At 35.1% G+C, this 23,938-nt stretch overlaps 1 protein-coding gene across 2 annotated transcripts in view; it reads left to right on the top strand.

The window, feature by feature from the left end:
- The window catches only part of CFAP47 (cilia and flagella associated protein 47), a 429,253-nt gene that overhangs the window by 371,180 nt on the left and 34,135 nt on the right, over positions 1-23,938 (top strand). For both annotated transcript variants that reach the window (XM_077144877.1, XM_077144876.1), the window contains 4 exons: positions 15,249-15,408; positions 17,038-17,132; positions 20,636-20,788; positions 21,326-21,361. In XM_077144877.1, the coding sequence (XP_077000992.1) occupies positions 15,249-15,408; positions 17,038-17,132; positions 20,636-20,788; positions 21,326-21,361 (444 nt within the window). The remainder of the gene's footprint in view (positions 1-15,248; positions 15,409-17,037; positions 17,133-20,635; positions 20,789-21,325; positions 21,362-23,938) is intronic.

Raw genomic sequence — 23,938 nt, 5'->3', positions numbered from 1 at the left:
AGAATTTCAAGGAGGGAAAGAAAAGATCTTCCTGTCAGTGCTAGCCAGGTCTACACGTTGAATCTCATTCTCTTCTACAGATTTAATTAGGTCGAGTAGCCAAGAATGAGGTAAGAGTGTAAATGAACTGTGATCTCAGAAGACATCCTCCCACAAAGCTGATATATTTATAAGACTTGCGGCTTACTTGTACTCTTTTATTAGAAGGGAATCAGATGTCACTGAAGCAAAATCAAGATTCAAGTCTTGCAACACTATCCTGGGTCTTCTGACTATAACGCTTTTTCAAAAGGGGAAAATAGACTTTATCATTATCACATATTATACTGTGGCAATAGAGAATAAGGTGCTAGTTTACAAATCTACATAGATGTAAAATTAGACCCAGGACCTTGGATAGGATCCAAAGCACGAGAATTGGGCATTAGCCTTGCAGACAGAGAATCTGTGTTATGGATTTGACTATAATGTGGATAAACTGTGTTAGCTTGAGCTAAAGTCTTCACCTCTCTGGATCCAATTTTGGACATCATGAAAAAAAGTGAAGATAAGTTTTACCTAATAAGATAATGTTTTGAAGAACAGTTGCAATTATGTGTGGAAGAAAATTTCAAAGAATAAAGTTATATGAAAGTATTATTTGTCTAGATGAAACTGAAAGTTGGTCTTCTGGTTCTGTTCAATTTTGTAATAAATAAGACCCAGCGTAGGGCCAGTACATGCCATGGGATATGTTTCTGAAAAATGATTAAAGAAATAGTTCTTATTCTTCTGAAATCCATTTGTTTTCCAGATAAAAAAAGTATTTGATTTAATGCCTCTGTATACCTTTATAATAATTGACCTAGTAGTGTTTCAATAGACTTTTTACTTTAAAACATTCATTTTAAAAAGAAAACACTATCTCTGCTAGAAATGGAAAGCATTGTCATGAGCAGTAGTAATGCAATGTGTGCCAAGAACTTTTACAAGTATTTTACAAAATATGAATTCATTTAGTCCTCACAACCCTTTGAAGTAGAGTCTATTAAAATCCCTGTTTTAGAGATAAATATACTGAGACATGTAATCTGCCAAAGATTGCATAAAAAATGCATGCCAGAGCTGGAGTTTGATATAGCTTTAGGATTAAGGTTCTTACCTAGTACAATAAATAGAAGATCACTAGAAAAGATCAATAAATTACTAATTAAATAAAAATTTAAAATATCTGTCCAGGTTTCATTCAGAAGGATATTAAGTATCACTGTCGCAGTTCAGCATTCCTGGGAAACAAATTCTGGAAGGAAGGAATTCTGGAAGGAAGTTGGTATCCAGGAATTTTATTAGGGTGTGCTCTCAGGGTCAACACCACTGGAGGGAGAGAATGAAGCAGGACTGAGCAGAGGACAAGGGCAGGCTGTGATACAAGCATATCAAAGGCATAAGCTCACCTCCTGGCAATTTTGAAGTTGGGATAGTTCTTTAGAGATACCCCAAATTGGAATGAGGAGCCTGGCTTTTAGTACCTCCACATTTGTCGGTCATTAAATGCATTCTGCCTACTGGGAAGGAGTCTGAATTTGGGCAGGTGACTCGCTTCAGCTAAAATGAATTCTCCTAGAGCACTGAAATCTAAATCCTATGTGTTCCCAATAATCTCAATAGCTTGGAGACTAAGACCATGAAGATACAGTTCTCCTCCTTTTTTCCTAGAAACTTTTTTATTTTATATTTCCTGATACATATCTAAATAATTTAAATATGGTAAGATGCAGGAGTCAAGGTTCAGTTTATTCATTATAGATATCAAATTGCTCTAGCACATTTATAAAAAGAGCTATCCTTTCCTTCTTTGATTTGCAGTGACACCTTTCTCCCAAATCATGTGATGATGTATGTATGGGCCTGTGTCTGGATTCTCTGTTATTGCCAGTTCTCTATTTGTCTATCCTTGCACCAATATTGTACTATTAACTACAATAGTTATATAGTAAGTCTTGATATTTGGTAACATAAATCCTTTAAAATTTTCCTCTTCAAAATTTTCTCATTTATTCTAGAGGCTTTGCATTTTAATAAGAATCATAAAATCAGATTGTCAGTTTCCAAACACACACTAATACATACACACACACAACTTCTTGAAACTATACAGGCATACCACGGAGATATTGTGGATTGTGTTCCAGACCACCAGTCATGCGAATTTTTTGGTTTCCCAATGCATGTAAAGTTTATGTTTACACTATACTGCAAGTCTCTTAAGTGTACAATAACACTATGTCTAAAAAAACAACGTACATATTTCAATTAAAATATGACACAGAAAGTGAGCACATGCTGTTGCAAAAATGATGCTCTACACATGTTGACCACAAACCTTCACTTTGTAAGAAAATATCTGCAAAGGACAATAAAGCAAAGCACAATAATTTTAAGTATGCCTGTATGTTGATTTGGGGGCAATTAGCATCTTAGAAACATTGAGTTATTGAGTCTTCCAATGCATTAACATGGCATTTCCTTCCATCTATTTATCCAGATGGCTGACCATTTGCTCAATGACATTTATTTGAAAGTCCATATTATCACCACTAATTTGATATACCAACATTATCATATACTACACTGCCATATATACTTGGGCCTCTGGATTCTCTCTAATATTCCACTGATCTGTCTTTAAGCGCCCAAACTATACTGTTTTAATTAGAGAAACGTTATATTACGTTTTAATATGTGTTAAGGTGAGCTCTTGAACGCTACTTTTCCTTTTAAGAGTTTTGCTAACTATTATTCTTCCCTGTTAATTTATCAATATGAAATAAGTAATAAACTTCACCACCTTTGTACAAAACCTGATGGGATTTTTATTGAGATTATGTTCAATTTATATTTTAAACAACTATATTAATGTAGGAAGAAATGACATTTCTGTGATATTTAGTATATCAGTGTGAGTCATGTATTTTCATTTGTTCAGCAACTTTGTCTTCAGAAATGCTTTAAAATTTACTTTTTATATTTCTTACAGATGTTTTAATGGAAAAATTATGCTCAAAACTTTTTATATCACCTTTTAAAAGTAGTGATGTAGATTGTTCTTTTTCACTATATCTTGTTCTTTTTCATGATATTTAGAGCAACAGAAAATATAGAAATTGTTGTTCCATAATACAAGCTACTCTTATGGTTATTTGTATTTAATATTTTATTATTGATTTTTTAATGCAGCAGCTCGCTATTTATTTTATTTTCTCTTATTGCTCCTGGATAAATAAGTACCATTCCCTTTCTTCCTTGAGAATTAATGCCTCCTTCTCAACATAAACTGATTTAATTGGCCAATACAGGAAACCTTTTCGGTTTCAGAAAGCAGGACTTGCAGTTTCTAATATTTCTCCTTGAATATGGCTTTTTGTAATTGTATTTTTTATAATTTTTTATTAATTAAAAAGAAGTTACAACAAAGAAACGCAAACATCCTTAATATATGCTCATTCTGTTCTACATATATAATCAGTAATTCATAATATCATCACAGTTGCATATTCATCATCATGATCATTTCTTAGAACATTTGCATCAGTTCAGAAAAAGAAATAAAATGACAACAGAAAAAGAAAAAAAAAATTTAAATACCATACCCCTTACCCCCCCTTTCATTGATCACTAGCATTTCAAACTGAATTTATTTTAACATTTGTTCCCCCTATTATTTATTTTTATTCCATATGTTCTACTCCTTTGTTGACAAGGTAGATAAAAGGAGCATCAGACACAAGGTTTTCACAATCATACAGTCACATTGTGAAAGCTATATCATTACACAATCATCATCAAGAAACATGGCTACTTGAACACAGCTCTACATTTTCAGGCAGTTCCCTCCAGCCTCTCCATTACATCTTGGATAACAAAGTGATATCTACTTAATACGTGAGAATAACCTCCAGGATAACCTCTCGACTCTGTTTGGAATCTCACAGCCATTGACACTTTCTCTCATTTCACTCTTCCCCTTTTTAATCGAGAAGGTTTTCTCAATCCCTTGGTGCTGGGTCTCAGCTCATTCTAGAGTTTTTCTCAGTCCCTTGATGCTGAGTCTCAGCTCATTCGAGGATTTCTGTCCCATGTTGCCAGGAAGGTCCACACCCCTGGGAGTCATGACCCATGTAGACAGGGGGAGAGTGGTAAGTTTGCTTGTTTTATTGACTGGAGACAGAGGCCACATCTGAGCAACAAAAGAGGTTCTCTTGGGGGTGACTCTTAGGCCTAATTTTAAGTAGGCTTGACCTATCCTTTGTGGGGTTAAGTTTCATGTGAACAAACCCCAAGACTGGGGGCTCAGCCTATAGCTTTGGTTGTCCGCACTGCTTGAGAGAATATCAAGAATTCAACTTGGGGAGGTTGAATTTTCCCCTGTTCTCACCATTCCCCAAAGGGGACTTTGCAAATACTTTTCCACTCACTGATCAAATCACTCTGGGATCCATCGGGGCATCACTCTGGACAAACCAATAAAATCTAATGTCCTACCCAAGGTTCCATGTACTTATGATGTTCAACCAACTATCTACATAAGTTATATTAGGAGATGCACTAGTCAAAATATAAATTTTGTACCAAATAAACATTTTTTGATTTAGTCTCAAACATAAGTTGAAATTTTAAAATATTAATTACCATCTATTTTCAGCACCCTGCAGTAATGACATTCCTTTGTTCTTCCTCATGCAAAATCATTTTTAAATTTGGACATTTAGTCATTATTATTATACACTCTAAGCATTCCTAGATTATACCATCTCAGTCTTTATCATCTATCTTTCTTTGTGATTTCCTTTATGCCCCCAGCCCTCCTCCCTCTATCATTCTCACATTCAGCTTCATTCAGTGTTTTAACGTAATTGTATTACAGTTAGGTAGTGTTGTGCTGTCCGTTTCTGAGTTTTCATATCCAGTTCTGTTGCACAGTCTGTATCCCTTCAGCTCCAATTACCCAATATCTTACCCTATTTCTATCTCCTGATGGTCTTTGTTACCAACGAAATATTCCACGTTTATTCTCTAATGTCAGTTCATATCAGTGAGACCATACAGTATTTGTCCTTTTGTTTTTGGCTAATCACACTCAGCATAATGTCCTTAAGGTCCATCCATGTTGTTACATACTTCATAACTTTATTCTGTCTTACAGCTGCATAGTATTTCATCGTATGTATATGCCACAGTTTGTTTAGCCACCTGTCTGTTGATGGACATTTTGGCTGTTTCCATCTCTTGGTAATTGTAAATAATGCTGCTATAGACATTGGTATACAAATGTCCGTTTGTGTCCTTGCTCTCATGTCCTTTAAGTAGAGACAGCATATAGATGGGTCTTGTTTTTTAATCCATTCTGCCAGTCTATGTCTTTTGATTGGGGAGTTTGATCCATTAACAATTAGTGTTATTACTGCACAGGTAGTATTTTCTTCTACTATTTTGCCTTTTGGATTTTATATGTCATATCTAATTTTCCTTCTTTTTACCTTTACTCATAGTCTTCCTTTCTACACTCTTCTCCACACCTCTCTTTTCTGTCTTTTCATATCTGTCTCTAGTGCTCCCTTTAGTATTTCTTGCAGAGCTGGTCTCTTGGTCACAAATTCTCTCAGTGATTTTTTTGTCTGAAAATGTTTTAATTTCTCCCTCATTTTTGAAGGACAATTTTGCTGGATATAGAATTCTTGGTTGGCAGTTTTTCTCTTTTAATAATTTAAATATATCACCCCACTGTCTTCTCGCCTCCATTGTTTCTGCTGAGACATCTACACATAGTCTTATTGGGCTTCCCTTGTACATGATGGTTTGCTTTTCTCTTGCTGCTTTTGAGATACTCTCTTTCTCTTTGATCTCTGACATTCTGATTAGTAAATGTCTTGGAGTACGTCTATTTGGATCTATTCTCTTTGGGGTACGCTGCACTTCTTGGATCTGTAATTTCAAGTCTCTCATAAGAGTTGGGAAATTTTCAGTGATAATTTCCTCCATTAGTTTTTCTCCTCCTTTTCCCTTCTCTTCTCCTTCTGGGACACCCACAACACGTATATTCGTGCGCTTCATATTGTCTTTCAGTTCCCTGAGTCCCTGCTCATATTTTTCCATTTTTTCCCTATATTTTCTTTTTCTTGCTGAATTTCAGTTGTTCCATCTTCCAGTTCAGAAATCCTATGTTCTGTCTCTTGAAATCTACCATTGTAGATTGTTTTTTTCATCTCTTCTACTGTGTCTTTCATTCCCATAAGTCTGTGATTTGTTTTTTCCGACTTTTGATTTCTTCTTTTTGTTCATTCCTTGCCTTCTTTATATCCTCCCTCAATTCATTGATTTGGTTTTTGATGAGGTTTTCCATGTCTGTTCGTATAGTCTTAATTAAATATTTCAGCTCCTCTATCTCATTTGAATTGTTGGTTTGTTCCTTTGACTGGGTCATATCTTCAATTTTCTTTGTGTGATTTATTATTTTTTGCTGGCATCTAGGCATTTCATTACCTTAATTAGTTTATTCTGGAGTTTGCTTGCACTTCTTTTACCTAGGGTTTTCTTGCTGGATGAATTTGTTGTCTATCTGTTCTTTGACATTCAATTCAGCTTTATCTGGACCTTAGCTTAAGTTTTGTTTAACAGAGGAGAATTTTTTCAGTTCTTTTTTTCTTGTTTCTTGCCCTGCTTATATGGTGCCTTTTTCCCCCCATACTTAGGAGGGTCTATGTAGGTATTATAGACCGCAGCCGGATTTTCCCAGACCAAACTGGCCTCCTATCAGGAGGAAAGAGTCACCTGCATCGGTTTTCCCTGAGGGTGAGACCCAGCAGGTTGAAAGACTTTCCTGTGAAGTCTCTGGGCTCTGTTTTTCTTATTCTGCCCAGTATGTGGTGCTTGTCTGCCTGCAGGTCCCACCAGCATTAGATGATGCAGTGCCTTTAACTTTGGCAGACTCTCCCTGCTGGGGGCGTGGTGGAGACAGAGGAGAGGTTGTAGGCCTGTTTTAATGGCTTCAAATTACCAAGCTCTGGTGTCTGAATTCCTTGAGAGAGGGATTCCACCTGAGTTGGGCTTCATCCCTCCCCTGGGGAAGTCACAGGCTCCAGATAAGCCCTCAATGAGTTTGTTTCTGCCTACATCTGGGGCAGTTGCAGCCTGAGGAGCCCTACCACTGAATCCAAAGGCAGTCAAGCCTTTGTAGAAACACAGCCACAAAAACCTCTGTTTCCTTCTTTTTTTTCCTTTTTCCATCAGCCCTGCCCCCTTGGTGCTGGGGCAAAAATGAGCGACCTCCACTTTGACCAGGTTCACCTGAGCTGGGGGCCTATTTTTAGTAGTCAGAATTTGTTTATTAATTCCACAATTGGCATTTGGTTGGGCTCAGCCCCTGCTGCTGGTAAAGTCCCTTTCCTTTCCCCTCTGGGAAGCCACCTGTGGGAGAGGGGCGCCGGCCACCATGGCTTGGGAAACTCACGGTTCTGGGGGGGCTTGCAGCCAGTCTAGCTGGTCCATATTGGGGTATGCTGTGTGTCTCGTCACTGACATGGCCCCAGTACCTGTTCTTTACTGTGTCTGTTTATTTAGTAGTTGTTCTGGAGGATGAACTAAAACATGCACATTGTTAAGCTGCCATCTTGTCCCATGTAATTATATTTTCATATATATATATATATATATATTTTTTTTTTTTTTTTGCATGGGCAGGCTCCAGGAATCAAAGCCAGGTCTCCGGCATGGCAGGCAAGAATTCTACCACTGAGCCACTATGGCACTGCCCTGTATTTTCATAATTTTTACCCATTTTATTAGGTTATTTTTATTTCCGTCCTTAATTTGTAAAACCTTTTTCATACCATCTGTTCTAGTTTACCAAAGATGCCAGAATACAACATACCAGAGATGGATTGGCTTTTAATAAAAGGGGATTTATTTAGTTAAAAACGTATAGTTCTTCAGAGGAAAGGCAACTAACTTTCAACTGAGGTTTTTTCTTACATAAGAAGGCACAGCGCAATCTCTGCTGGCTTTCTCTCCAGGCCTCTGGGTTCCAACAACTTTCCCCCGGGTGATTCCTTTCCACATCTCCAAAGGCCTGGGCTGAGCTGTAAGTGCTGAGATGAGGTACGCTGAGCTGCTTGCACTGTGCTACGTTGACCTCTCTCATTTAAGCACCAGCCAATTAAATCAAACATCATTCATTGCAGCAGGCACGCCTCCTAGCCGACTGGAGATGTAATCAGCAACAGATGAGTTCACATGCCATTGGCTCATGTCCACAGCAATAGAACTAGGGACCTTCACCTGGCCAAGATGACACCTGAACCTAACTACCATACCATCCATTAAAAATATTTTCTATTTCTCTGAGGAATATTTCTTCCAATATATTATTTATTTTCCTTATAGAATTCTTCTGTGCATTTTTCACAATTGCATATGCTAAATTATTTCTGTGTTTTATATCCTCTGGGTCACCTCTCTTGGTTAGAAAGGTTTTCTCCTTTAAAGATACTGTAAATAGACTGCTAAATCTCCTTTCAAAATTTTTGGTGTTTTTCTATATTATTAAGTGTATAATTCACCTTGAATTTATCTTTTGATTTGGTGTACAAAAAGTCTAATTTGTTTTCCTACAGACAGATAGCAGATTGCAACTCTGTCTTAGAGAAATACACCAGCCCTTTCCCACTGAATAGAAACACCGCAAATACAATTAATATAAAGTTGCATATTATAACTTCTATATATATGAACAATATATTATAAATTAATATATTCTTATATTAAGCATATTGCATATTTTATACTAAATTTAGCACATAATTAAATGCACTACTTATTTAATATTCAATATAATTAACATTTAAGTAATTGATTAATATATTAATGATATAATTAATATATTTACACACATACTTCATGATCTATTTCTTATCTTTCTACATGCTATTCCACCAATTCATTTGTCTACAATTAACCAAATGCTTTCTTTTCTAAAATTGTGACTTTATGGTATGTGTTAATATCAGATAAACCTGGTTCTTTTCACTATTCTCAACTTACTACTTCAAAAATCAGGGTTATGAATTATTAATCTTGGTGTGTGTGTCTGGAAAATGCCCATCATCAGCAGGAGATATTTGGAACAGGATTCTATCAGTGACTATTTTATTTCATTTTCAGACTGTATTTCTCACCATTTTATGTGTGCCTTTTGATGTCATTTAATTTCTCTTTCATTTATATATCTTATCTATAATATTAAAGTGATGCCACATATCACTCAAATTAAACATCTATTTTCATAAAATGATTTGATAAATTCTCAAGAGAGGACTTCATAGTTGTCCTTCGGCTATATTAATATCAGTGAATTAAAGCCAAAAATCCCTCTCCAAAATGAAATGATCCAATTTTTACTTTAATTTTATGTTGCTATATTTTTTAAGTTCAATTTTGTTCATAACCCTCAAAATCAGAAAATATATTTTGAAGCAAAATGAGTTATGCCAATCATGTTTCACCAACACAATATTCTAATTCAGCATCACTCCAGTAATAAAATGATTTCAAAACTCTGTATCAGTTCAGATGTAATTGGATTTCTGACATATTAGATAGAGTGTTGATAACACTAGACACATGTATATTTATTTTCATTGTAAATTCTTTGTATCCAACATATTTTGTATCCCTGGAGTTTATTGCTTTATAAAAAAAAAGAGTTTAAAGAGATAGCACATTTTAATTAACCTCACTGACTAAATGTTATGCCTACATTCCTGACATAGATGATCTCACCCAGAGTCACAACTTTAAATGCCATGCATATGTTATTGTGACTCTCAAGTTTCTTTTTACAGATGGTACACAATTCTTAAATCTGGATTCGCAAATTCAGCAGCCCATCCCTTATCTCTGTTTGAATATATAATAGAAATCTCACATTTTAACATCCTCTAAACCAAACTGCTGGTCTTCCATGCTAAACCACCTCCTCCTAAGTCTTCCTCAACTCCTTAATGGGAATTCCACTTTCCTAATTACTAAGACCAGACCAGAGCACTCTTGTTCTTCTCTTACTCTCACATCTCTCCATCAACCTGTCAAAAAGTCCTGATAACTCATCTAGAATCTTCATCTTCTTAATATGACATCCAGCTCAATGAAACTAATCTGAGCTGTCATCTCATCTGTCATCCAGATAGGTTCACTTTTCTAGTCCACAATGTGAATATTTCTATATGGCAAAAAGAATATTACCTTATATCCCAAAAGAAGTAATTAAATTAACAACCTTCAAATGAGGCATTTACCCTGGATTAGCTGGGTGGTCCCTGCATGCAGTCACAGATATCCTTATAAAAGAAAGGCAGAGAGAATTTGGACTGTCACACACAGACGAGAAGACAATATAAAGACAGAGAGAGACGTGCAGCCATACGGCAAGGAATGACAACATCCATTGAAAGATGGAAGAAGCAAGGAGTAGATTCTCCGCTAGAGCCTCCAGAGAGAGGGCAGCCCTGATGACACCTTGATTTTAGACTTCTGGCCTCCAAACTTGTGAGAGATTAAACTTCTGTTGTTTCAATCCACCCAATTGATGGTAATTTATTATGGTGGTCCTTGGAAATTAATACAGCCCCAAAGAGTCTAGTCCACATTCCCTGGAACCTATGAATGTTATGAAATCACATTCGTGTGATTGGGTTTTTTTACATGGCACAGTTGACCTTTAAAAGGGAGGCTCTCGGGCAGGTCACGGTGGCTCAACAGGCAGAGTTCTTGCCTGCCATGCCGGAGACCCGGGTTCGCTTCCTGGTGCCTGCCCATGCAAAAAAAAAAAAAAAAAAAGGGAGGCTCTCCAGGCATGACCAGTATAACTACATGAGCCCTTAAAAGTAAAGAACTTTGTCTCCAGCTCGTGGCCGAAAGGAAAGAAGAATAAGAATTCAGAGATATTCGAAACCTGAGAAGGGTTTACTGACGTGAGCCATTTCTTATGCCATGCTGAAATATCAAAATTTGTGCTGCATAGAGCACAAATGTCATGCCACCAAAGTGATCAAAAACAAGTCTCCCTGGGGTGGGCCACAGTGGCTCAGCAAGTAAGAGTGCTTACCTGCCATGCCCGAGGACCCGGGTTCGTTTCCTGGTGCCTGCCCATGTAAAAATAAATAAATAAATAAATCTCACTGGATGAAATATTTTCATTACTGAAAATGAACGATAGTCTCACTTTTACTCTTTAGAACGATTTTTCTAGGAAGAAAGGTATATTTATTTCCCAATTGTTAAACACTATACAAAAGGTTGGCTTAGCAACAGGAATTTATTGGCTCTCTGTTTCATAGGCTAGAAAGTTTGCTTCCTCTGAGGTATCAGTGTCTTCTGCCTGCCTGACAATCTTTGGGGTTCCTTGGCTTTTCTTTCACATGGTAATACACATAGCAGCATCTTCTCCTTTCTCTTCCACGTTCCCTTCTTATCAGTTTCTGGTTGCTCCCTGGGGCTATTCTCCTTCAGTGTTCATTTTCCTTTGTTTATAAGGACTTCAGCTATATTGGATTAAGGTACACCTTCATTCAGTTTGGGCACATCTTAACAGATAACATCTTCAAAGGCTCTGTATACAAATGGGTTCACACCCACAGGGCCAGGAGTTGATGCCTAAACATGCCTTTTTGGGGGGACATAATTCAGTCCCCAGCAACAGGAAAATTCATAGCCAGTAACATATTGTATGATTTCTATATTTTAAGTAAGAGATCAGTGCGTAAACATTTCTACCACATTTGATCAAAACAGCTATCAAAATAGCAGTTTTTAAATATCCTGAATAGAATTTGTAGGTTAAGTGCTGCTGGGCTATAGCAAATTTCAAAAGCAAAACAATAATAAAATATGATGAATGTCATCATTTTAACTTAAAAGAAAAATCTGAGATACTGTGATCTATTATGAGGGTTTTTAAAATCCTATAGATATGTATATTTGTCTCTCATGAAATGAATAAATCTACTTTAAAGTAGATTATATAAAATAAAATATGCAAAATTGCCCCCAGATGCTTTGCAGGAGTTTTTTCCCAGGTCTCTGGCATGGCAGACTAGAATTCTGCCACTGAGCTACCATTGCACCACCCAATTTGTAAGATTTTGAACTTCAGGAATGATGACTATAATTTAAAAAAAAAAAAGGAAGTCTATTTCTGCTATTTCTAGTTCATTTAATTGTGTGGTTATTGTATGGGGATGGATTAAAACATAAAGAAATAAACTCAGAAAATATTTTGAGTTTAGCATATATTTTATTAAATTGTTTAATATAATTAATATAATAATCATAATGCAAAAATAATTAGTCAAATGTTAGAAGCAACTTGGTTTGTTGACTCCCAGCCTCCTACTTAATACATAAGGAGATGCTAGTAATAAACCTCTAGCAACAATGAATTAAGACTGGCTAAAAACCTATTCCGAGAACCTAGAAGAGCCTTACAATGAGGTTGGTGCTTCAGTGAGAACACAGTAAAGTAAAGGCCATGCTCTTACTTTTGGATAGATCTTGAATGGACAAAAGCGTTAATAAACCCTAAATTAATGTATAAATGTAAGATAATAGCATTAAAAGTTCTATTTACCCCCCATGATTCCTTTATTTATTTATTTATAATTATTGTTGTTATCTAATCCTACTAGATAATAAATCATCTATAATTAAAACAATGTGGTACTGACACATGAAAAGAAAAAACAACAAATGTAAACTTCTAGGAACTCCAAAGAGACAAAAATAGTTATGGAAATGTCACGAAAACAACATTCCAAATCATTGAACTCTTGAATAAGTGTTTGGATAATTTGTTGTACCCTTCACTCCATGCATACTGATAAATTATAAAGGAATCAAATATTTAACTATGAATATGAAACCACACCCATATATAAAACCAATATGAAGTATAACTCAAATCACACCACACACAAATGTTAACTCAAAATACTCAAAGAGCCAAATATAAGAGCTAAAACCATAAAATTCTTAGAAGATAAAATAGGGGAAAACCTTCATTACCATGGATTTGGCAATTGAATCTTAGATATGACACCAAAAGCATGAACAACAAAAGAAAAAAATAGATAAATTGGATTTCATCAAAATTAAAAATTTTGTGCATCAGAGGATATTATCAAGAAAATTTTAAAACCTACAGAATGGCAGAAAATAGTTGCAAATCATATGTCAGATAAGGGTTGAATATCCAGAATATATAAAGAATTCCTGCAACTCAACAACAAATAGATGAACAGCCCAATTAAAAATGAGCAAAAGACTTGAATAGCTTTTCCTCCCAACAAAATATATATATAGCCAAAAAGTATGTGAAAACTGCTCAATTGTCATTAGAGATATGTAAATCTAAGTTCAGTAATAACATGTTCTTTGTAAGAGTAAATGATAATTTCTAAACTCGATTTCCCTAGGGATGCAGGCATGGTATATTTGACTCTGCTATAGCTGAGTTTTCCTCCAAGCATGTTTTTAAATTAATCAATCTGTAATTTCACTGTAATGAAAAAAGTGTAGGATTTCTGTATACAACAGACAGCAGGATTTGCCCTTATGATCTTTGAAATAAACACTTACCAAGCTCACTTTTTCATTTACCTTAAGGGTGATTTATAGCTTTAAATTAGCAATAGAATATCTCTTTTATTGTGTTATGGACATTTAGAACCACAACAAAAATACTAAAAGGAAAAGAGTAGATCCAGAGTTCAAACATATCTTACAAATTCTTTCCAAGTTCTCAATGTATGCAAAATTTAATGACTTTCATGTTATATGACTGCTGTTTTTGAGGAAACATATTCATTTTATTTAATTCTAGTTATTTATTGCAAACAATGGTGATGCATTAAATACAAAGAGCAATAAAATAATAAAATAAATTTTATTTTGTTTTATCTTAGTAAACGATGCAATCTTTCATTGGGACTTTGAGGCAAGTGATTTAAACAAATTGTCTCAATTTTCCCATCTCTAAAATGAGATGGGAACTTAACTTTGTTTTTGTTCTGAGAATTACTAACTACAGAATTACTGGTATGATGACCTTGACACATTTTCATTTCCTCAAGGAATAAAATGAAAATATTGAAAATTTATGAGAAGTGTTAATTGGGATGATTTCCAGAGGGGCATTTTCTCTTACTCTTTCCTTTCTTGAGATTCTTAATAATTTGCTACAGTATTCTCATCTGAGACAAAATAGCTTTGAATATCATTGATCTTATAACAGAGAATAAAAAGGAAAAGAACTGAGCCCAGTCAATAATCCCTCATTATTTTTGAAGAAATAGTGTTCATCTTCAAAATGAAATAAGTCCCCTTTCACTTGGAAATCCTGTTACAAATGGTTTGAATCTCACCACTGTCCCAAACTCTTGAAAATTATCCAACAAGTATTTATTTTTTTCAAAGTATGGTCTCAAGACCACCTTCCTCTAGATCCCTTGAGGCACTACTTAAACATGCAGCTTGCTGGGCGCCAGTCCAAACTGAATAAATCAGAGCCTCTGAAGTTGGAACTCAGCAGGCTCCATGTCTAATGAGTTTCTCCCGTGGCTCTTATACACAGTCAAGGTTGAAAAATTTTAATCCATCAGAACATAAGAAAGCCCTGACAATTGTTCTGTCTTTTGATTTTCACACCAGGGAGCAAATGCCCCTTTCTTTCAAATATAAGCCTTGGTTTCCCTAATGGATCAGTTAAATAAATGACCAGTTTGTACTGGCAGCAATGTGGGAACTCCATACAGACTACCTGCATCTTTTTTGGTCTGGGTATAAATACACAAGAAATTAAAGGGTCAAAATTGCTGCAATTTTTCCCTCTGTAAAATGTGATAAGACTTGGAAAGACTCACGCGTTTAATAATTTATTATCACTCTGGGAAATTCCCACCATCCTTTATGACATTTGCTCAGCCTTTCTAGCCTCTTCAGAAGAAACTTCTTACTTTAGTATAAAATGTGCATTTTCAGAATTGACAACATGTGAGGTAAAATAGCGAAGTACAATTATGTTTTGGCATACCTTATTTTTAGTTTGGAGGTGATTTTGAAAAATTGATAATCGCTAAAGAATTAGGTGATAACTTTCTGCAGCTAAAATTATATCACACAAATATTTATTGCATTAAAAACTGTTTTTGTGTATTTTTCAGGAATCCCATTGTCTCCTAAAGGAAATATAGATATCCCAATGTTATTTATCCCAAGCGTTATGAAATTATACAAAACACTGGTCGTTATTCAGCTGATGAGGGCAAATGGAGAAAATTGGCCTATTGATAATTTTGATGAATTGGATGCAGAGACGAAAAGGTAGCCTTAAATAAGAATATTGAAGAGAAATTGTTTCATTTTGGTTGATACTGATCTAATGGATTTCTTTTACATGTTATACATATACAGTGTAAAGTTTGTGATTTTGTATTCTCTGAAGTATTGAAATTTACATGCTCAGAGGAGGAAAACCTATTTGTTATATGGGTATGGTATATTTAGTTGCTGTTTTGAAGTTCAAAGTGATGAATAAATTCAATCTCAAGTATCATTAACAATGAATCAGAGTCAGAGATGTGAAAAGGCACCCCATTTTGACTGAGAAAATGGTGACATCTAAGACAATAAATAATATCCAGAGAACAACCTGAAGCATATCGTCTGAGCAAAGTAACGGACTTGTGATGCTGGCATTCAGCAAGTAACGGTACTGTGCCAGATGAATGTGACATCCTGATGACTGCTGTGACTATGGGATACCATGTCATGGCCAGAATGTCTGTAACTGGTTCCAACAATGTTAGCTGAAATTTAATCAGACTGTAAGGATGGTGCAAAATTTAAATGTTTTCTCTGCTTTTATGTTTTCATGAAATAATAGTCCAGAAAACTGAATCAAATAGAAATCCTTCTTCCCCACATTTTTTGATCCTTTGCTGTGAGCCTACTGGCATACGTTCTACCATGCTTTCCACCTCTGCTGCCATCAAAACTAGCTACCTAATTTGTGGGTGCCAGTGCAAAATGAAAGTGACACTTGCCTTATTCAAAAATTACAAAGAGGGGCGGGCCGCGGTGGCTCAGCGGGCAAAGTGCTTGCCTGCTATGCCGGAGGACCTCGGTTCGATTCCCGGCCCCAGCCCATGTAACAAAAAAAAACGGAAAAACAAAATACAATAAAACAAGAAAATGTTTAAAGATGTTTCCCTTTCTTCCTTCCTTCTCTCTGTCTTTCAAAAAAAAAAAAAAAATTACAAACAATTTCACAATTTCCGATGGTAGTGAATTAAACAAGCATGGAGCCCTTCGAAGTGTGGGATCTTGTGTAATTGCACAGGTGACATGCCCAAGTAAATAAGTTTTCCCTGCACTGTCTTATGTTTCATTTTTAACACGAAAAATCTGCCTTCAACAATGATCCGAACCATTTTCTAGGATTTCTGTCCTTCTGATGGTATATGATGAACCTAGAATATTTGGAAAATATCCTCTTTCTTTTATTTGACATCCTCCCAAATTAAATTCCTCATCACTTACTGAAGTCCTATATTTCTATGAAACTGTTTGTGTTTTGTGCTTTGCCTGTTCAACTTATAATTTAAACCACAGGGACTATAGTATCTTTGGTCAATCACTATTTTGTTATATAAATAAATATCAATACCAACCACTAAAATCGATAAAATGCTCTTCAATTTTAACTTATATCTAATGGTGGTTGTATTCCTTTTTTGTTTTTCATAATATTCCCATAGATTGTGTTTAAATGTTTATAAAATCAACATTGACAGAAAATGTCTCCTATCTCATACTTAGTTTCTCTGTGCCCATATTTAAAGTCACAAACTTTATTAAATGCCAATAAGTTCCTAAGAATATGCTCTTTTATCACAATTGTGAAAGGGTTTCTATTTTTTATATGCTCTTAATATTTTGATTTCTAATTAGAGCTATGGGAATAAGCAGTGGAGAAATGAGGTCAATACATTGGATATACCCAATTGTTGGCCTCCCACAGGCGCCACCTCCTGAAAGCCCTCAAGGTATGTATATTTTATAGTTGCAGCACGTCAGGATTCTAAGGAACCTCAGAGTTCATCTAATCTTATCTCTTCTTTATACAGATAAGAAAACTCTGGTCTGGAGAAAGTAATTGGTAAAATAACCCAGCCCTTTTGATGAGCTAACTGGAACTTGAACCTGATCTCCCAATAATCCTTCCACAAAAGCACACCATTTCCTGTCAGTGAAACCTAGATAGCAGCTAAAGCTGAAATAAAATTAACTCCAGGACCCTTTATCCCACATTTTGGGAGGTGCTCAGAGCCCTGTCCTAGATCTGTAAGATGCTCAGGCGCTTTCATTCTCTGGTCACTTTTGATCACCATGTTTCAGCTTCTGTGCAACTCTCAATCTCATCCAAGAACTGCCTCATGAGGACACTGGTTCCTCTGTTCTCAGTTGCCCCAGAAAAAGAACCTTCATGATTCCCAGCAACTCTCACTTTACCATCATGCACACAACACAAAAAGCCTTTCTTTTTCTCAGTGACCCCTTTTCTCTACAGACAACAGGCTCTGTCTAGTTTCTGGGGGAACTCTTTCCTCAATACTCCTCTCACTTCTTCCCCATTCCTTGGCTTTCCCATTTTCTTCTCAGGAGCAGCCTAAGAAACAAAATTCCTCTTAGGTAACAATATAGGGAAATGTAGAATCCCAACCAATTACCAGGCTCTAGGCATAGTTCTTCATCTCTAAATCTCACTGAATGGCTCTGCAGAACAAAAGGGTATCAATTTTGCACATCATCCTTAAACAACTCAGATGAAAGGGCAGATGTCTATAAATTTTGCATTTCCCTCCCCCTTTCAATACCGACCTTTGCCGATGAAAAGGAGTTAGTCTCTGACTGTAGTAGATTTTGTCACAACAGGTAGAAAGAGTTCAATTTTACTTTTAAATAATAGTATTCCACCAGGTACACTGGTTATAAAACAGACTGGGGCTACATGCTTCTTTACATAGTTTTTAAATTTTAACTAGAGTAAAATTCCACTCCTCTACAGTACCTTTGGCAACAAATGTCGTCTGCTTTACTTCAAATAATTTTATTTTTGCATTTTAAAATATCAACACATATAAATATTTCTAATTTACTAAATTATATTCACAATGCTTCACAAGCATTTCACAATGTTTCTTTGATTTCCTTCTAGAAGATAATTGATTGTAGTTTCTCCGTAGAGTTGAACAGCATAAAATTTATAATACACAGTCATCCAATCAAAGTGATGTAATAAAGCCTTACTCTGTTGGAGTTCTAACAGTAATGTTGCTTCTGTCTACTACGGTTTTGTTATGCATAGGTTAAAGATTTAAAGTAGTGCTTTTCAGTCTCAAAGAAACCTTTCAGAAAATAAAAACTAATTTCTTGCACAGCTTTTTTCACAGAAAATTAAACATGCTCCAAAAATATAAAAGCATTTTCCTTTGAGTCACTTCTATTGGTAATTACTCAATTTTTAAATTAAATGTGAGGTCTGTAAATAGCCTATTTTACACTAGATTAGCACAACCTGGTAGCAGCATTAGTGTTCTGAAATAGATTGTATACAAGATAATAAATCATTTTGCCAAGGTCTGAAACTTCTGCTACTATTTTTTTTAATCTACAAATGTTCTTCAGAAGCAAATGCATATAATTTTATAAATATACATTATTTATATCCTGTGCAGTCCAACCTCCATCTTTTGCTTAATGACTCATCAGAGATTACCTATTGTCTCCTGCTCAACTCTAATCACCATTGATGTTTTGTTTTGTTTCATTTTTATGTATCTATCATCCAGCTTATTCTCAAACCCAGGGTACTTCTTTTTGTTCTATGAGCCACCCTTTCTCTTTGTACAGTTTCATCTGCTCTTGTACAGTGGGGGAGGGGAGGCATAATGTGAAAAAGACTTCACTACCTGTCACAGTGCAAATACAATGGAATGTGAATCCATTGCAATTGAGTGATACTTGCATTGCCAGAACACTAACTTTCTGAAGGCTTATAGGACAAGACCAGTAACATGAGAGTATTTATAACTTTCATAACACTAATTTCCAAGTTAATGTGTTAAGGCTAAAGCTAATTATAACAAGAGAAGCTTGTACTTGTTCCCCAGCCATTTTAATCCTCTTAACTTACATCTAATTTTGTATGCATATTGTATCTTTCGCTTCTTTATTCTATATTCAGAATGTTCATTGTCAACCTGTACATTTTAGAATGAAAATATAAATTTATTTTAAATATTTTGAACTGTAAGTGCAATATGGTATTGCAAAAACACATAAACCTGTAAATACCATGGAATTCTGTAGTTCAGATGAATATAGTAGTATTAATGCTACAAAGCATAACATGATACGTTTTAAAATTTTTCTATATTTCTATATTCAATTTTTCCCTTACAATTCCGTTTGCATCCTGTGAGCATATGACTTGATATATTTGGGAGCTGTAGCATTCTTATTTATGTGGACTTTAGTACACGTGGCCCAGAGTATCATAGAGCTATGCTAAAGGAATATGCTAATGTTCTTTGGTTATATAAATAGTATCTGTACATAGAAATACTGTTTAATTTCTTACAAGATCACCGACAGACAAGTAATGGTAGATCAGTGGCAGAGTTCTTGCCTGCCATGCCCGAGATCCGGTTTGCTTCCCAGTGCCTGCCAGTGTAAGAAAAAAAAAAGATTGCTGACAATTTCCACCCTTGGTATAGGTATTTACACATGACTGTATTTTATTTTTCTTTTTCCAAAATTACAACATAAATGGTGCACATTTTATTAATATGTAATGGCATTTTAAGCTTAATTTTAAGTAATTCATCACAATTTTATTTTTAACACTAAAAAATATGCATTTTGTAAATATAAAAACAAGTCACAAATAAAAAATTAAAAGATTTTACTTAAATGTTTTAAAATATGCATTTTAAGGTTCAAGCTAATAAATAAGATGTGATCTAATAGACAGCATTTTAAAAATGTTATTACAAAATAAATGCCGCAGAACTTAGTTTTTTTAAATTATGTGAAGGTCTTTTCTACGCTCTCATTCAAATTTTTATAGTATTGATATACAAGTAGAGTTTAGTATTACCACATTAAACACACAGATTTTAAAAACTGAAAAAACTCACATGCCCACAACCACCAGTTGAATTATTGATATAACTGCGTCAATTTGTAACTCAAATTTCTAAATCTTAATATAACCTATTATTCAGTGTGGATGTCTCAGATTTTTCTTCTGTCATAGTATTTTATATATTTCTTAATATTCATATTTAGCATACAAAATGTCAATATTTATATATATTGCGTTGTGTACATGTATGTGTGCGTGTAGGTTTATGCCAGATGCAATGACAAGTTGATACATTCCAAAGGAAGTTTTATTTTTCATGGCATGGTTCATTTTCCTCCATCTCAAGTGTGATCATATAAACTTACATTCAAATTAACTGTAAATGTTTCTCTCCCGTAGCTGTCATAAAATGTCAAGCCAGAAAGCGGGTAGAACAAGTGGTGGAAGTCACAATGACTGGTGTATTTTTTGAACAAAGTCCTACCTCAGATATAACAGATTTTGTAGTGATTCCAAGAAGGGGATCAGATTGCATTTATGAAGATATCTATGGTAAGAGTATCACAGTCATGAGTATTAAAAAATAATAATGAACAAAAACTCAGTTTCCTTTAGTTGCAGGTTGCTGATTGCTCCAGTACATGAAGATCCATCCGCATTTCATTTTCTTCTACAAAATATCATGTGCATAAGGCTCAATGAATGCTTAGTTCTTATGTTTGCTGTCTTCGCATGGTAGTTATCCCAAAATGTTAATAATTATAGTTCTTAATGGATTTATAAGATATACCTTATGATTCTGTCAACAATGAAAAGAGGAAAAAAAATAATAACTGTCATTTCCACTTTCCCTTTACATTATCTTACTTGCACTCCCTTTCTGATTTAAGGATATGATTAAAGCCATGTGTTGCAGCTTTAATTTTAGAAACACAACCTTCAATAAAATGTTCCTTTTCTTAAAGAAATGGAGAATTTGATATAAATTAGATATGATGCCCAAATAAATTTTGTATAAGACAGTCTATGACAGGCATTGCATGTGGATTCTAACTTTTCAGTATATATGTATTTTTTTTGCCTTGGCAGGTGCCGTGAATCAAAACCAGGTCTCCAGCATGGCAGGTAAGAACTTTGCAACTGAGCCACGGTCGCACTGCCTGGATTCTAGCTTTTTATATGTAAAATTTGGTATCTCATTTTTGAAATACAAATAATTTAAATATTTCACTGACTTCTCCAAATACATGGTGTGTCACATGGAATAAGTTATATGTCAACATAAAATTGGAAACACAGCATCTTAGACAATTCAGAGAGTCTTAGAGAATTCATAGAGTTCTTATGTATGTATATGTTTTCTACTTGGGAATGATATCTAACACTAATTAACACTTATTTCTGAATATACCGATATGGGATATTTCGTCCTTTTAGGCAAGCATTTTAGTAATGAGATCAGTGGTTCTAGAGTTTTCTGTGTTTTTGCCAGTCATTATTTTTAGATGTATCCTGTGCCTCTTAGGAAGTCATATTAATTATTACTATTTACATGTTTTCTGTAATACCAGTAATGATGTTAATAAAATTGTGAAGTGCTAAGATAATGACAATGCAAGATCTCTCTCTCTCTCTCTTCTTTTCTTCATAGCTTCAGTTTTTTTGGCTTTGATCCCAGTTTTATCAATTCTGTTTGATCTAATTATTTTGGTGATAAAAGAATATGAATAATCTATAACTAAAGAAGTTATGAGAAAGACTATAGTAGAACTTAAAAAAATAATTTTATAATATTGTCTCCCTCTATGGCTTACATAATAAATGCTCATATTTAACAATTCGAGAGATTCCAGAAATAATATGGAGGGCTCTCTTCCCCGCAATCCAGTCCCACCCAGATGGTGGTACACTGTATGTGGTCTCCCATGTTTCCGTCCATACCTGAGGGACAAAAACATTTTTTAAACTGAAAACCACTTAGAGTCACTGTCGTTGTTAGTTAGGAATTTGCATTAGCTGTTTTAACAGAGATCAAATAACAATGACCTCATAAGACAGGTTTTTTCTCTCTTTCACTTGAAAGTCGGAGCTTGTAGGTGGTCCAGGGACAGTCATGCCTTTGGCCCTTGAGATCATTCAGAGACTCTGGTTCCCTTTCTCTTGTTGATCCGCCATTCTCTAGGTTGTCCTCATCTGCATGGCTAAGCCTGTAGTTACACTTGGAGTCAAGGGCAAGCTGGTCCCTTTTCAAGATATGAGCAGAAGATGTACACATTACTTCTACTCCCCTCCTGTTGGTCAGAAATTAGTCATATGGCAACACCTAGTTGTGATTGAGGTTGAACAGTCCCAGATAAAATTGGGAAACCTCTGTTACTAAAAATTGAGAAAGGAGGAAATAATATTTACTGTAGATCAATAAAATCTATCCATCTACCCAAAAATATTTACTGAGAACCTAACATGCATAAAATATTTCTCTGGGCCAGAGGACCCAGCTCCCCCATCCCTTTCCTATCGGCCTGCTGTTGTTCCCACTCTTTAGGATAGAGCTCTAGTCAGTTACTGGTGAGCATTTCTGATCCTCTGCTGAGACTAGAATACAATTTAGTTAGCTGACCCTTTGCACCATCTATATTGCCTGGCTCTAAGTACCATCACCCATTCTCCAGTTTCTCGCTGCCATGAATCATAAAAATTGATCTCTCCCAGTTATCACCTTCTAACATACCCCAATCCTTGATAGAAACCTCACTGGTATCCATGCAGGCTTATTTATTGAGCAATTACTGTCTTCCAAGAACTGTCTTATGTGTTTTATGTTTTATAATGATTGTATTATTATAGGATTTAATCATCAAAGAAGCTCTATGAGGCAAGAGGGTATCATGTTTTCATTTAACAGTTAAGGAAATGGAAGTAAAAGAGGTGGTTTAATTACTTGCCGAAGGTCACACTACACAGCAGTGGAAGGGATGGAACATAAACCAAGGCTCAACTATATTTTAAAACTTATTTTTAAACAATTTATATTTTAAAAAATGTTGTAAAGATAGTAGAGAGTTGCCACATACCCTTCCTTCAGCTTCTCTTAACATCTTGCATGATCTTAATATATTAATAAAAACTGAAAATCATCATTGTCACAATAACTAAACTACAGACTTGATTCAGATTTTACCGCTAATGCTCTACCTCTGTTCCAGGATCCAAACCAGGATGCCATATTACATTTAGTTTGTATGTCTTCTTCAGCTTTTGATGATTTCTGGTCAGGTTGTTTTGTAGAATGTTCATCAATTTCAATTTTCCTGAAGTCTCCTCATGATTAAACAGTGGTTACAGGTTTTTTGGAAGGAATAACACAAAGGTGAAGTGCCCTGCTCATTATGTCATGTCAGGAAGTACATGCTAGCAACATGACTTATTACTGGTTATGTTAACTGATCATTTAGTAATTGTGGTATCTGCTAGATTTTTGCATTCTGAAGTTACTGTTTTCCCTTTTTCATTTCTATTCATTAGAATTGAATCATTAAGTCCAGCACGCAATCAAGAGAAGTGGCAAACACATCCCTGAGTGACTAGCATAAAGAATTTGTGGACATATTATATTAAAACCACCAGAGTAATTAATACTCATTTCAGTGGAGATCATTTGAGGCTATATAAATACTGTTTCTCATTAAAGTTTCATCCACT

Source organism: Tamandua tetradactyla, chromosome X (assembly GCF_023851605.1).
Source record: "Tamandua tetradactyla isolate mTamTet1 chromosome X, mTamTet1.pri, whole genome shotgun sequence".
Lineage (NCBI taxonomy): Eukaryota > Metazoa > Chordata > Mammalia > Pilosa > Myrmecophagidae > Tamandua > Tamandua tetradactyla.
The sequence above is the reverse complement of the archived record's forward strand: the minus strand, read 5'-3'. Positions and strand labels throughout refer to the sequence as shown.